Here is a 16,560-nt window from a genome sequence, read left to right on the forward strand (position 1 = left end):
ACTCACACACTCACACTCACACACACACACACACACTCTCTCTCACACACACACTCACACTCACACACACATACTCTCACACACACACACTATATATATGAACTGAAAACAAGTAAAATATATATTACATAAATATAAGTATAAATATTAATAAATAAGTATAGATATTTAAAATATATATTTAATAATATTTTTTAAAAAGTATATGAAAGAACTACAAATATATTTTCATATATATACATATGAAATCAAAACAAGTAAAATATATATAAAATATAAGTATAAATATTAAGAAATAAGTATAGATAATTAAAACGTATTTACTAATATACATATATTAAAAAAGTATATGAAAGAAAAATATAATTATGTGGTCATGCTTTATTTCAAGGTCCAATTCTCACTATTAACTAACTATTAACTACGATTTTTGCCTTAGTAAACTAATAATAATTCTGCTTATTAATAGTTAGTAATGTAGTAGTTAAGTTTAGGCCTGGGTTGGATTAAGGGATCTAGAATATGGCCATGCAGAACAAGGCATTAATATGTGCCTGATGAATACTAATAAACAGACAATATGCTAGTGATATACATGATAGTTAAACGTGAGAATCGGTCCTTAAAATAAAATGTTACCAATGATGTTTAAATAAGCCTGCACTGAACACGTACACACTCCACCACAGAAATAACCTCTGGAAGTCTCTGAAATGCAGCAAATAAAAAAGATGAAGTAAAAGCGTTCAGTAAACGTGTGTTTGTGTGCTAGAGTCGTTTCTCAGAGAGTAAAGTATCACACAGGTGAGTCTCGCTGGTGCAGGTGAAGCCGAGGCTCCGCCCACAGGAACTCAACTCCGCTGGGATTCTCACCAGTTCCACCTCCTTTAGCCAGCAAAACAACACGAGAAGCACAAACCCTGCACGCAGGAGATCAGTCCATCAGCGGCTGACCTTTCCTGCCACATGCAGGAATTCCCCAGCCGTCATTACTGAAGCGGACAAAAGGGCAAAACCTTTCGTTCTCAGAGGAAAAATGATAAAAACTCCGCCCACTCGCATCTTTTGTTCGCCCCACTTCCTGTCAGGCCAGAAACTGGCACACATGCAGACCCAGTGTGATCAGGTGTGTGTGTGTGTGTGTGTGTGCGAGTGTGTACCTGGTATTTATCACGTTATGGGGACCAAATGTCCCCACAAGGATAGTAATACTAGTAAATTTTGACCTTGTGGGGACATTTTTGAGGTCCTCATGAGGAAACAAACTTATAAATCATACAGAATTAGTTTTTTTGAGAAAGTAAAAATGCACAAAGTTTCCTGTGAGGGGTAGGTTTAGGACACACACACACACACACACACACACACACACACACACATTATCCAATTAAGCTGTGCAGAGAGAGAAATAACAGCCAGCAATGTTTGAGATTTGCTGAAAACATCAGTTTCCAACAGAATGAACAATAATCCACTAGTAGGTTCAATAATTCACTTTAGTTTGCAGCTCGTTAGGCAAAACTGTAATTTAAAGAAACGCTGATGGACAAGTTTTTAATTGCAGCACAGATACAGTTGTCATCGCATATGGACTTACATCGGTCATTAATTGGTTTAGTCAATAAATTACTCGCGCGCGCTCTATTCTAACGGGGATTTACACTAATATAGGCTACGAATTAATAATAAAACTCGCGATTAAATAAATTATTGTATAGCATATGAATATGGTCGTTAATTATAAACGAGCGAGTCATTTCGACAATATCCTGTTTCAAAATTACAATTATTTTACGTTTTATAAAATGTTAAAAACGATTAAACTTGACGGGAAACAAATTCATTTCAACTTTATTTTAATGCATTTAAACGCGTCATTGAGAGTCGTTCAGAAAATGAAAACTACACAAAAACAACAATCATTACAAAACAAGAACGACGAAATAATAATAATATTAATAACAATAATAATAACAACATCGAGTTTATATGCAAATAATAGTTTTTAACAATTGTTATTATATTCGATCTATAGCAAAAGTTTGAAATGGAAATACAAACAGCATAATTCTGATCTGATACATGCTATTAGATGAAAACCATTTTGACAATATTCTGCTGTAATTCTGACAGTTTTCAAAAGAAAGGCAAAGGCGCGTGTTAATTATTTATTAATTAGTCCAGGTAATGACGACCATCTCGCGCACCTGCGGGTTTAACTTATTTCAACTAAAATACATTATAAGAAATAATAATTTCTGAACTAGCACGGTTAATTAATTATTATTCGTATCAGTATTATCGTAATTATCAGATTTGTGTCTTATTTAAAAACAGTCTTTTCATTAAAAAAAAGACGGAAACCATTGCTGAGAACGAATGTCCAATTCAGTTTCACTGATAATTTATGAAAATGTAAACAAAATAAAAATAAACAATGGACATCAGACCAAATTAATTTATAATACAAATTCTCAATGCACAAAAATGTTAAGGCAGAACAAACACGCCATAAAAGAAAATAAGTCTCGCGATCATCCAAAAATGACAACTCGCTGCAAGAAGCCACAGGAAGACAAACAACCCAAGTAACGGAGCTACACACCAATTCAACACATATAAGTTATAACTGCACGATGATCCCCTAAACATGTTACTCCCCAGGTCTGCGCTTTATGTTTATGTTTCAAGTGCTTGTAGACAAAGTGACGCGCGCGCAGTCATATTCCTATAAACGCCGTTTTCTCCTCGCTTCCCTGCATGCGCGCCTTTCCCAACTTCCCTGATAGAGCAACCGGGAGAAACTCACATCAAAGCGTGCAGCAGGCCTCGGGTCCGCGTGATTCCCGCATATATCCGCACCGCCGAGAGACTGCGCTTTTCCTCTATACGCGTGCGTTTGAAGCGACGCGGAGAAAAGACTCTCTAAAGGGAGACGCGCGTCTTTTCTCTTTTCTGTTCTTTTTTTATATACACAGAACTGCTTTTTGTTCCTCATTTTTTTCATTTAAGAGGGTAATGGAAGGGGGGTGTTCGTTTGATCACATGATTACAATTCACCTGAGATAAAACAAAGGACGCAAAGAGCGCCGGAGACCGAGACAGAGAGATGCTCTCATGCTCAGGATCCCCTTATCAGAGTCAACATTCATGGATAATGAAAAAGGCAATGATTTTTGGCTTGTGTGGAGGGTGGAGGGGGGCGTCGCGAGACGGAAATACAAGAGGTTATTGTTGACCAGAACAGCGCGCGTGTTTGTGTGCGTTTGGCCCGTCGTTCGCCTCTCTTCTCGTCTTTCTATATTTTCTGTTTAAACGCGTTAAATGCGCTCTCTGTGTGTTTATGTGATGCAATTATGACATTAACACGTGTTTTAATGGGAAAAATTGCTTAATCGGTGTTTGACGAAACGATTTGACGCATCGGTCATTTGGCAAAAAAAAAAAAATAATAATTAGGCCTACAGCTCGTTAAATGACGGATTTGAATACTTTGATTTGAAGTACTTTTATCCATGTTGTTGCAGCTATTATAAATAACTATTTACGAGCTTTTTAAAATACAGACAATATTTGCTATAGTCTTTGAAAAACGTTGTAGGCTACTCGCGCATTATCGAGCAAATGCTGTTTCAAATTGCTCTATAAAGCCATCAGATTTAAGTGCAATTTGATAATGTGAAAAGAGAAAAACGTAAAGTACAAAATCTACATAATATGTACATTCCTTTCACACAAAAAGAACAAAATAACAAGTTTCACGCTCCGATATTCTGATAAAAACACTGAAATTGCACAAGAGATCCAATCAACAGTATCTCATTAGTGGAAGTAATCTAATTTTTGTCAAATCTGAGCACGTTTGTTTAAATGTCTGGTGATATTTAAAAGGGATTGTTACATTTAAGAGAGTGGTGTTTTGGCATGAGTGAATTGGGGCAAATTATTGCCAAACCAGGCGTAATGACCCGCCCTACTGTACTGCGTGAACCTTGTCAATGCATCGAGAAACCGCTAAACAGAGAAATTAGTATCAGTATTGTTAATGCCCTGCTTTGAATTTATTTCTCTACATCTGCTTATTTACATGTGAATTCGGGGTTTCTCTGCTGTGGTTTGAGTTTTGGTAACAAGGGCGTAATTGTGAAGAAGAAAGATTTTTTAATCTTTCTGGATTAACAGTGTAAAATACTGCAACGCTCAAATTTTCTGAGCACGAAACTCTTTAAAACTAAGTTGGTGTCACGAGGTATAAAGTTCCGAGATTTGCGTGAATGTGTAAATCAGAGACGTGTTGGGTTAATCTGTCTTAATGGGAAAAGTTGCATAATCAGTGTTTGACGAAACAATTTGCCACTTCGATCATTTGGCAAAAAGCTCGTTAAATTACGAATTTAAATAGGCTACTTTGATTTTAAATAGGCTATTTGTATCCATGTATGATGTTGCAGCCATTGTAAATAACTTTTAAATAGCTTTTTAGAATTCAGTCAATATATTGGCCATTTAGCCAATATATAGCTAGTCTTTGAAAAACTTTTTACTCGCGCATTATCGAGCAAATGCTGTTTCAAATTGCTCTATAAAGCCATCAGATTTAAGTGCAATTTGATAATGTGAAAAGAGAAAAACGTAAAGTACAAAATCTACATAATATGTACATTCCTTTCACACAAAAAGAACAAAATAACAAGTTTCACGCTCCGATATTCTGATAAAAACACTGAAATTGCACAAGAGATCCAATCAACAGTATCTCATTAGTGGAAGTAATCTAATTTTTGTCAAATCTGAGCACGTTTGTTTAAATGTCTGGTGATATTTAAAAGGGATTGTTACATTTAAGAGAGTGGTGTTTTGGCATGAGTGAATTGGGGCAAATTATTGCCAAACCAGGCGTAATGACCCGCCCTACTGTACTGCGTGAACCTTGAACCGTGAATCAAGAATATGCCGAAATAACGTAGCTATGAACTGAATAAGATTTGAATAGTAAACGAAGTTAGCAGTGGCGGATAAAAAATGAGCAATAAAGAGTTGTGTGGCTAAAACGAATGAACAACGCTTCTAAGTTCTCTTAAACAGTCGCTTTGTACTGAAATGAGTTGAACGGAAAATAGAGCAAACCCAAAAGCGCAATTAGGCTACTTAAATAAATTGACCCATACCTGTGTTAGTCTACTAAAAACGAATTATTAAGTCTAATGAGGTGCATTATCAGGCTATTTGTGTCCCAAAGAAACTTCTACTTAACACACAAGTCAATCGGACACAGATCTAAACGCAGTGACCCTCTCAAATGTGATTATTGAATTGATATTAAATGAATCTGTTATCACAGAAGTGAAGTCACCTAGCTGTGTCTGATCTTAATTAAAACTGGTGTCGGATGGTTTGTTGCTCTAGTGTTCGGCTGAGATTCGACCCGCACCGGCAACAGCAGGCCTAATTCATCTCTAGTGTTTTTGCCGTATATAAAACAGTAGCCTATCTGTTGTTATACTCTGAGAGAAAAGCTGGTTCTCTGATTGATCTTATAGACGCAAAATAAATATTTTATTCCTAATGTCGCGCGTCTATTCACTTCGCTGCTCGCTTGAGTTTTCAGAAACACATTGCCTTGACTCTCTGTATTTTTCTGCTGGTTATAAGTCGTCGCTTGTGCTTTCACCAGCACACACTGCGTAATTCAGCTGGCCCCAGCAGCGCCGCTCCGTGTTTATCCAGCAGCGGGGCGGAATGAAGCCCGTATTATTCCAGCGCTTTCTCTCCCGGGAGCTTGAACACACCACCAAACCTTCAACAGTAGCTTGTTAGCAGAAGTGAAGCTAAAATAACACACACACACACACACACAGGCGAACTGACGCCACCGTATGATTGCTGGAAAAAAGACGAATTCTAAATAAAGTCAAAGCCTCAGTGTTTGTAGCAGTTTTTCCTAAACAGGTTGATCTTGTTCGTGAGGCGTTTTGAGTGCTGGGTTATGAACGGCAATATCTCATTACAACTCCATATTCATATTATTACACATTCAGAATAAATACTTGACAACCTATGATAATAAAAAATAAACATTCCTTTGTGTGTATTGTTGCAGGTTTTTCAGCAGATCTTATATCCTGAGAAAGACGGCGGAGGGATTCATTCTGAAAAGAACTGAGATCGTGTAAAAAACAAGCATGTTAACGTTCCATTGGAGGACCTAAAGTAAATAATATATATATATATTTAAAAAAAAAAAGCATTGGCAACTGTTTTACAGAAAAAAAGTCGTTTTTTAGTGAATAAACTTGAAAAAACAGGCCTTGCGAGAACAACTAGACCTACCGAAGACACCTGTGGCCGCAGAGCGAGAGGACCGATGTCGGCGGAGGAGCACAGCATGTCAGAGGTGGAAATGAGTCCCGGGGTCTCGGACGACGGTCACTCCATGTCCCCCGGACACTCGTCCGGTGCTCCCGGCGGGGCGGACTCCCCTCTTCCCGGTCAGGCGTCTCAGATGCCGGGCGTCGGTGATGATGAGGCCGGCGTCTCCACCGGGGTCTCGGTGAAGTCCGACGAAGACGACGACCGTTTCCCCATCGGCATCCGCGAGGCGGTCAGTCAGGTGCTTAACGGCTACGACTGGACCCTCGTACCCATGCCCGTGCGCGTGAACTCGAGCAGTAAGAACAAGCCGCACGTGAAGCGCCCGATGAACGCGTTCATGGTGTGGGCGCAAGCCGCGCGCAGGAAACTGGCGGATCAATATCCGCACCTGCACAACGCCGAGCTCAGTAAAACACTCGGAAAACTCTGGAGGTGAGAGACAGAGAGAGAGAAAACACGTTTTACTTGTGCAACCCGTACAAAAGATGCTGTGGCGCCACCATGGTGCAGTGATGTTAGTACCGTGGTACTTAGATATAAAATATGGTACTAGATGTTTGCCATGTCATGCACAAATTAATATTTATATTTATATCATATAGTACTCCAAATGCAACTTTATCTATATAGCACTTTTGTGTTTCACTTGTTTTACTTAAAACATATTCAAAATAATCATAAAAGATGCATAAGCATTAAAATTAACAGTAAAACGTTCAAAATAAAAATGTATTAACACATAATAAACATAAGAAGAAAAAAACAAAGCATCTCCATAAACTCATGGTGATCGAATTAAAGGTCCATCTGCACATCCTCAATCCCTCCACTGTCATAAACCACTCAAGAAACAGCCTCCGTGAATTCATTACTGTAATTCTATCGTTAAATAATTGATGCTTGAGTTTAATGGCTCTCTTCGGTTCTGCTGTCTATCTGATGGCCACACCTCACTGTCAGCCTTATATTAACTGCACACTGCTCCGGTGGTGTTGTTAACTCGGCCTCTGGCTTCGAGTTTCTCAGGGGCTTTAGCTCAGAATAATCATTCCTTCAACATGCCAGATTAGAAGGACAAATCCCTTCAGGAGCTGCTGTGGAAAAGAGCACAAACACACACACTGGCCACAGTCCGTAAACAGCACTATTAACCTGAGCTAGAAGGCCAACTTCAGCTATTACGGAGTGTATTTGTCTAAAATAGTTTATTTTCATGAGGGAGCGAGTGTTTGGTTCGCCTGTGTCTCGCTCTACAGATGACAGCATAACAGGTGGAGAATCAAACCGCAGAGTTCGCTCAGACACCAGCTGGAATATCAGTCTGCTCATGTTAAACTCTCAGATGAGAAATCCGAGCCACTTTCAGTATTTAACAACTCAACAATCTCAAAGTCAGGTGTCATTATAGTTTATTCGACACTTAACTCCTGTTTTTACATACTGTAAATAAGGCCAAAGGAAAAAAATAATACTTACACACATTTTAAAAACTTAAACTTCAAAAGCACCGATGAATATTGAAATTCTGTTGTGATTGAAATAAGATTTTATTGTCAGTTTATATGAGTGCCTGAGTTTATATATGAGTTTACTGTGATGATATAGGATTAGATTCTCTTTAGTTGTCCAGTGATTAACTGTTACCTGTCACATTTGTTGAGCATTTCACTATTAAAAATTCTGGTATTTTAAAATATATTAATGTTTTTGCATTATATACTGTGTAAAAGATAATCTTTTTTTGCATGTGTGTTTCAGGCTGCTGAACGAGTCGGATAAGAGGCCATTTATCGAGGAAGCTGAGCGTTTGAGGAAGCAGCATAAGAAAGATTATCCCGAGTACAAGTACCAGCCACGTAGACGCAAGAACGGCAAACCGGGATCCAACTCTGAGGGTGACGCCCACTCTGAGGGCGAGGTCAGTCACAGCCAATCGCATTACAAAAGTCTGCATCTGGATGTGGTACATGCAGGATCACCATTGGGCGACGGACACCACCCTCACACTACAGGTGAGTTACTGCTGTTAAGACATCTGGGGTCACTTTTATTAATCAAGGACGCATTCAATTGATCAAAGGTGACAGTAAAGACATTTATAGGGTTAGAAAAGTATTTTTGATTCAATAAATGCAGCCTCGGTGAGCAAAATACAACAAAAATCTTACCGACCCCAAACTTCTTCCTCTAAAATGCATCCGTTTGTTCCTTCAGGTCAGAGTCACAGCCCTCCGACGCCCCCTACCACTCCTAAGACAGAATTGCAGGGCGGTAAATCCGGTGAGGGGAAGCGTGAGGGCGGAGCCTCCAGGAGCGGTTTGGGGGTGGGAGTAGACGGAAGCTCCGCCTCCTCATCTGCCAGCGGAAAACCGCACATCGATTTCGGAAACGTGGACATTGGCGAGATCAGCCATGATGTGATGGCCAACATGGAGCCGTTCGACGTGAACGAGTTCGACCAGTACCTGCCGCCCAACGGGCACCCGCAGTCATCGAGTGGCACAAGCGCTGGGTCTTCGGCTTCGCCGTACACTTACGGCATCTCCAGTGCGTTGGCAGCCGCTAGCGGTCACTCCACCGCCTGGCTTTCCAAGCAGCAGCTGCCATCCCAGCAGCACTTGGGATCGGATGGCGGGAAGACGCAGATTAAGAGCGAGACGCATTTCTCCAGTGACGCAGCGAGCGGGTCGCACGTCACATACCTGCCACACTACAGCGCCGCTTTCCCCTCGCTGGCGTCCCGTGCGCAGTTCGCCGAATACGCTGAGCACCAGGCGTCCGGCTCGTACTACGCCCACTCTAGCCAGACTTCTGGCCTTTACTCCGCCTTCTCCTACATGGGCCCTTCGCAGAGGCCCCTGTACACCACCATTCCAGATCCCGGCTCTGTGCCGCAGTCGCACAGCCCAACACACTGGGAGCAGCCTGTATACACCACCTTATCTCGACCGTGACGCGACGTTCTGGTTTGGTATCCAGTCGATGAAGGGTCCAACAAAAGTGTGACTGAAAATCATGACAAACGCTCACCTGCACCACAATCTACACAGACAGGAACCTGAGAGAAACTTGTGTGTGTGTGGAGATCTGCAGGGAACATATTCTCACGTGCCTCAGGCTGATAAAACCTTCACAACCCGTAACAGATTCACTCAACGCTAGATGAAGTAAAGGAGGCAGACATTTGACACCAGTGGTCCTTCATGAGACAGATTACCAAAGTTCTGAGACCAAAACATTAAAAAAATCCAACAAAAATAGGTGCAGTTTCTGAACTCTTGAGTGGCATAACACTCAAACAGTGTTGCCAATTTAGCTACTTTGTAGCTAGATTTAGCGACTTCCCCGCCCCTTTTGAGACTTTTTTCAAAAGTTTAGGGACAAATATAGCAACTTCTTGGACAAACCTTATCTAAGTTCTCATCTTGCCCACTGATCTACATTCATCTTTATATAGATCAGTGAATTTGCCATTGTGATGCCATCTAGTGACATTTAGCTACCAGTTTTAGCTACTTTCAATTGAAAGCAGTTGTCAAACCAAACATCATTACGGAAGTCGACCCGCTCAAACACTAGATCACTCAAACTTCACTCAGATACACATACACACAAACAAACTTACAACTGATGCTATTATCTGTAAATCCATGTTTAGTTTTTTTGTATGAATGAATAATCTCTTTTTATTAACCAAAATAAGGCCATGTTGTTTTTATCAACAAATAATGACGTGTTTTCGTTGTTGTAATCTTTTCTATTGTTGTTACTCTTGTTATTTGTGTTGCCATAACTACACTGAAAAGTCTTCACCACTGTCTAGTGTTTGTTAATGACATTAGTGTTTTATGACTTTCAGCGGGTGTAAACATCAGTGCCAGGACGCGGTAATTACACGTCTTTACCTGTTACCCCAAACACATGCAATGCTTCCGTCACATCGTAATTAGCCGTTTCCGGTTAATAAATGACATTTTTCAGCTGCAAGTGCCTCAGTCCATCGGCAACGGTTTGTTGTAAATCACGTGAATCTATTTTTCAGGGCGCAAACTTTTATCAGCCGATAGCCGATATGCATATTTAAATGCCCACGTGACAATGTAAAAGGCTACACGAATTCGAAAGAGCGCGCCATTTGGAATTGTATTGAAATAATGTCCGTTTCAGAACATTGCCAGGCTTGACGTTCAAGATTTTTTATTATTATTTTGAAACACCTTTTTTTAATGAGAAATAAAACATTGCGGTTAATAAAAACATGTATTTTTGCAGTCTGTTACTGTAAACGATGTTTCCCAGATAGCACACGTACGTCTGCAAGATATCTGTTAAAGATCTGGAAAGCATCTGCTGTGTACAAACATCTGATAGACGTCTCTAAGATGTCAACATTCATTCTGAATCATATGTATCATTTGTCATCTGATAGGAAACGTCCTATAGACGTCTTGGAGATGTAAATGACATCTCTGTGATGTAGCTAAGTGTGCTATCAGGGTTAGTTATTAGATGTTTTCTTCCCTTTGGTAGCCTACTTTTATAGTTTTTGCCCTCTTCATTAGTATTATTCAGAAACGGCAAACAAACAGCATTCTTGTTATATATTACATAATATTATTTATATTTGTTGTTTTTGTTCGTTTTTTATCAGTAGCGTTTTATTCTGATGTTGGAAACTTTGTGTAATTTTGTGGTGGGTAAAAGTGTTGTTGTTTTTCTTTATCAGTGTAAATAGAAGAGAGCAGTGACTAACTTCCCTCACTTTAAATAAAGCTGCAGTCTGTACAAACGCCTCCTTGTCTTCATACACACACTTACCTGAATGTTCATTTTTTCCGTATCTTCTCCACCTGTAAGACCATGACAAACCACGTCACTCTTAAGTGCCACATATTTGATGCTCAGTGAATTAGTTACTGTTTAGATTAGCACACTACAACAGTAGGCTATTATTTATTACTATTACAATGATTAAGTGAAAGTGACGTGACATGTGGCCAAGTATGGTGACCCATACTCGGAATTAGTGCTCTGCATTTACCCATCCAAAGTGCACACACACAGCAGTGAACACACACACCGTGAACACACACCCGGAGCAGTGGGCAGCCATTTATGCTGCGGCGCCCGGGGAGCAGTTGGGGGTTCGGTGCCTTGCTCAAGGGCACCTCAGTCGTGGTATTGAAGGTGGGAGAGAGCGCTGTACATTCACTCCCCCCACCTACAATCCCTGCCGGTACGAGACTCGAACCCGCAACCTTTGGGTTACGAGTCCGACTCTCTAACCATTAGGCCACGACTTCCCCCCAATATATATATATAGTGTATTTATTACCTATAATATAGTTATTACCCATGCATTTCAGCAGAATACAGTGGCCTATGTATACTTAGAATAAATTGCTTTTCTGCATTTAAGACATATGCCGAACTGAATGCTGTATGCAATATGCTTGACATGATCTATTTCCATAACATGCAACGCAGTCATGTGACAGCAATGTAGTTTAGACTAAGTACGTGTACATGCATTATGCTAGTATTCCATTCTGAACAAATGCAATGTTTTTATGAGCTTGTAAGTTCATTCTGATTGGCTGAAACAAATATCATGACAGTGCACATCTCAACAGCCTCTGCATTTCTGCATTAACACTGTGTGTGTGAATGCTGCCCTGCTTATCTGCATGTGTGTGTGTGTGCTGAGAGTTGAGGCTGATTTCTAATTCCCCTGATTTAATCATCTGTGTCAGAGAGAGACAGTGCAGTTAGATGAGTGCAAACCAGAATCTAAAAACATGTTTAATGTTCTGCTTTTGTATCATCATACGACTGCGACTCCATGAGGCACGAGGACAAAATTAATTTCCCATAAGCCACTGCGAATGTGTGCTCAGAAGCGAATCTGAGCGTACTATTTACTGAATACTGCATGTATATTGGATTATTTTGCTATTTATTTATTATTACATTTTTTTTTTTTATATATATATATATACATATTTTTATTATTGTGTGAGAGTGTGTGTGTGTGATTGTGAGAGTGTGATTCTCAGTCAGTAATGATGAGCTCGTCACAGCCCCAGTCCTCATAACTCCCATCCGGCAGATACCGACGAATGATGATGGGGATCTTCCTGCTCCTGATCAACACACACACACAACATTAAAACACACCACACACACAAAAATACAAATCCTGAGACTGTGTCAGTGCTGCTATATTGTAATAACGTGTTTTTTGTCGTACTTGAGTTCTTTCATGGCGATCTGCAGTGGATCCGTCTCTCCTTCCAGTTCCACCATCACCGGTGCACACATCCTGTCACACAGGAAGTGATGTCGCTGATGAGTAATGCAGCATTATGAGCATTTAAATAAAACACAAATATAAAGCTGCTTCCAAACAAATGTTTCTTGTAAAAAGTGCTATACAAATAAAATTGACTAGCTTTTATTTATACTGATGTTTTTATGGTTAAAAAAAACTATTTAGAAATAAAACTATTTAAAAAAATGTTGTTAATTGAAATAAGACTGAAATAAAATGTAAATATTAGATGAAAAGCAAACTAAATGGAAATTAGAAATGCTGTCTTTGCAGCAACTTTGCATCTGAAATTAAATTAAGTACTACCATGACTTATACTAAAAAAAGGAAATGTTTAACAAAAACTAAAAAAGCACACAACAAAATGACTAAAACCAGAAATAAAACAAACTCAATATTAATAAATACGGTAATAATATATTAATACTAAAATAATACTGCTGTGTATGGTAGGGTTTGTGTACAGTGTGTGATGTAGATTTCACCCTCAGCATCGTAAGGTGACGACACGGAAAACAAACAGGAGACAGAACAACAAACAAACACACAAACTGCTGGAGACGCAACAGATGCTCGTGAGGCGACTCAGAGACTAATGAACTCTAGTTGAGGAGATCGCAAGACATTTTTAGCACTCATAATTTCAGAAGATTAATAGCGCAGATATTGGCCAAAGATGAATCTTTCACCTGCATTCACACACGCCACCAAATGGAGTTTACTCTAAAAGGCTATGCAACACATTCACTAGCGTTCACTTCAAAACTGAAGTATATGTTGGGTGTCAAGGGTCAGAGGTCACTCACGCGATCTGCAGCGCTCGTGTTCCCAGCACTCGCGCGCGCTCGTATTTGGTCATGTAAGGAGTGGTGATTCTCTTCTGATTGGCCTGTTGTCCTTCACCCGCCGGCAGGATCTGAATGTTCTCCTGATCCTCCTGCACACGCGCACGCGCACACACACACACACACACACACACACACACAGAGAGACAGACAGACAGACAGACAGACAGACAGACAGACAGACAGACAGACAGACAGACAGACAGACAGACAGACAGACAGACAGACAGACAGACAGACAGACAGACAGACAGACACACACACACACACAGAGACACACACACACAGACGCACACACACACAGATAAGACTGTGTCAGGAGAGTCCGACACTGATGCACTTCAACAATCAAACCGTAATTGAGATTATGAGCTGAAATACAACAGAAACTAGGCCTATATGACTTTCATTACAAATACATTCCAGATGTCACTAATGCCTGGCTCACACTACAGAATTTTTAGCCCGATTTAGCCCCGATTTCCCCCTCCCGAGAATCTGAGCAAAAATCTTGTCGATCGGTCCCAATGTTCGGCGCGGATTATCTGGTAATGTGAGGCGTTCACCGATCGAATCTTGCACCTCCCGATCGGCTCGCACACAAATCGGGGGCCGCCCCGATCATATCAAACGTTTGATATTTAGGATTTAAATCGGGATGATGACGGCTATATGATTACGTCCGTACTTTCACAATAGCCAATGCGCGACCGCAAAACATCTGCTGTACGGCTCCGTTGGATAGTGGACACGGAGGAAATTGCTTCTTGATGTTTTATAGTAACACGACTGTCTGTATAATGCGTCGAAAACGTATCACAACCGTAAGGAGAAAGAGAAGCACTGGAGTGAAATCGCCTCAGTTTTGAGTGTAGAAAGCAGCTAGCAGGCTAGCTAACATATGTAAACATCACTGAAACATCACTGAGGATCTGCTGCGTGAGATCACGTGAGGCTCCCTCTGGCATGATAATCTTAACATCTTGTAGTGTGCGATGCGCCACGATGTTCAAATCTTGTAGTGTGTGCATGTTTAAGATTTGAGGGACGATAACCTGCAGAGATTCTCCTTATGCGTGTGCTGCAACCAGATTTCATAATCGGCTAAGATTTAAAACTCCTGTAGTGTGAGCCCGGCTTAAGACACATTGAGAATCATTTATCAAACCTGTACTAGTAAAACAAACCTGTTGTGTTCTTATTCTATTATTTTTGCACTGCAATAATAAATGTTAGGGGTCTGACTTATTTGTCATTAATATAATGTCAAAAAAGGAACATTTTTAATGATTCTATAACATGCACTTAACCAACCCAAGTGGGACTGAGATTCTGAGTTGAAAAACTATAAAAACTACACTATTTTCATTAAAGATACATAAACTCACATGTAACACACAACAATGAGAATCATTCATAACGTGGTAACGCAAGGAAGCAAATCGCACTGGTCCCAAAACCGGCTTCATTTAAAGCAAACTACTCTCTGATCTGTATTAGTGAACGCTCGCTGGTCAGAACACAACACAAGCATCAGACACGACGATAAAACACGGCTCTTACATCCTCCGCGTTCTCCAGATCATCCAGAGGCTCCTCGTCTTCAGCATCGTCGAAGTCTCCGTCGTCAAAACTGAGCGACAACAAAAGACACACTAACGTTACAGGTGTATGAGGATCTCATCGTGTTGTTATCACACTCGCAAACATCTCAGAAACACTCTAACAGACGCGCTGGGAACTCACTTGTCTTCGTTGTCAGACATTATTAGTGTCTCGTGTGTCGTAAAAACGATTTAATTATCAAATTCGTAAATAATTCTCGTTTATTGAGGCGTCCCGTCGCGAGTCGAAGCGTGGAATGAACTTCCGGCGGTGCTGCAGTCTCCACAGTCCGTACAGAAACACGAGCGCAACAACACTGACCTCCCCCAAACAAATACACGTAAGTACGTAAATAAATCAATTCCTTTTAAAACCGAGGAATATTTTTGTTACACAATATTAAGGCATTTACATGCATATCAATAATTAACTAATGAATCTTACATGAAAGTGGTTTGCCGACGCTTGTATCATTGAAATGTAAGATATTACACACTTTAAAGACAACATTTGTATTTGTTTTGTAGAACTTATCATTGAATATACTTTTGCTGTGTTTTCTTTGCATTTGCAGTTTTAACCAGATAGCCTCAGTGAGTTACCAAAGCGATTGGCATCAATGAGAAATTATTTATTGAATGTTTGTTTTGTGTTGCTATAATAGACTTATGACTTTAAATGCTCGTTGTTTATGTCTTTAAGTACTCCAAGTGAATATTATCTTAGTTAAATGTTTAATAGCAATCTAATCTAGATTGATGATTTATACAATTCATGTCTATAGGTGTGTTCGACTTGAAGCGGCGCTGCGCAGATCGATCGGTGTTTGACATCAAAGTACCGCGAGAGCGATTCGAAAGCATAAGGAGCATCTGTGGTCTATTAACATCGCGGTACTTTGACGTCAACCACTGATCGATCTGCGCAGCGCCGCTTCAAGTCGAACACACCTGGGGCAAGTTCAAGCTCAAACCGGTGCGCAACGTTTTGCTACGGTTTCCAGGTTTAACGACATGTTTCCTGGAAACGGTGTGCGACAGGGTGATATACGTCTTCTCTTGTTTGGTGGGTGTGTCAGACATGTCAGCCAAATTAACAGCAGCATGTATATAAACCACCGGTATTAAAGAGACAGCTGGCACAATGTAATTAACATCCAAATAAATTCACAAGAGCAAGTATATTGTTTGCACATGTTTATTTACATTAAAAGCAAAATAACTGAAATAACAAGAGCACATGTATAGATCTGGAACTTCTTTAAGTCTGTCTAATATTACAATATCATAGCACAACAACAGTGATCAGCAATAATGATAAGCCTAATGCCTAATACTAAAATAATAAGGTCATATAGATCATAACACAGTCTTGGAGGTAAGAAGTGGATTATCCTTCATCCTTCAT

At 40.1% G+C, this 16,560-nt stretch overlaps 2 protein-coding genes across 4 annotated transcripts in view; one reads left to right on the top strand and one right to left on the bottom strand.

Moving 5' to 3' along the window:
• Positions 1–9,722, top strand: part of LOC107679477 (transcription factor Sox-10-like) — an 18,444-nt gene extending 8,722 nt beyond the window's left edge. The window contains exons 2-5 of one of the 2 annotated variants that reach the window (XM_016475031.1): positions 6,110–6,210; positions 6,306–6,804; positions 8,131–8,384; positions 8,587–9,722. In XM_016475031.1, coding sequence (XP_016330517.1) covers positions 6,365–6,804; positions 8,131–8,384; positions 8,587–9,326 — 1,434 coding nt within the window. In that variant the 5' untranslated portion in view covers positions 6,110–6,210; positions 6,306–6,364 and the 3' untranslated portion in view covers positions 9,327–9,722. Of the gene's footprint in view, positions 1–4,707; positions 6,211–6,305; positions 6,805–8,130; positions 8,385–8,586 lie in introns of those variants that run through there. The other variant, XM_016475030.1, reaches the window with a different exon arrangement.
• Positions 1,127–15,479, bottom strand: LOC107679479 (RNA polymerase II subunit F). 2 transcript variants are annotated; one of them, XM_016475035.1, is made up of 7 exons: positions 15,366–15,479; positions 15,295–15,330; positions 15,112–15,181; positions 13,510–13,640; positions 12,623–12,694; positions 12,385–12,515; positions 1,127–1,155 (listed from the first exon to the last, which is right to left on the bottom strand). In XM_016475035.1, exons 2-6 carry the CDS (start codon positions 15,312–15,314, stop codon positions 12,425–12,427), a joined length of 384 nt encoding a protein of 127 aa, XP_016330521.1. In that variant the 5' UTR covers positions 15,315–15,330; positions 15,366–15,479; the 3' UTR covers positions 1,127–1,155; positions 12,385–12,424. The 2 variants fall into 2 exon arrangements, with proteins under 2 accessions (XP_016330521.1, XP_016330520.1); XM_016475034.1 differs by having other exon boundaries at positions 1,127–1,158; positions 12,388–12,515; positions 15,295–15,479.
• Between the last annotated feature and the right edge of the window lie 1,081 nt (positions 15,480–16,560).

This window comes from Sinocyclocheilus anshuiensis, unplaced genomic scaffold (assembly GCF_001515605.1).
Source record: "Sinocyclocheilus anshuiensis isolate Anshui unplaced genomic scaffold, SAMN03320099.WGS_v1.1 scaffold2583, whole genome shotgun sequence".
Taxonomy (NCBI): domain Eukaryota; kingdom Metazoa; phylum Chordata; class Actinopteri; order Cypriniformes; family Cyprinidae; genus Sinocyclocheilus; species Sinocyclocheilus anshuiensis.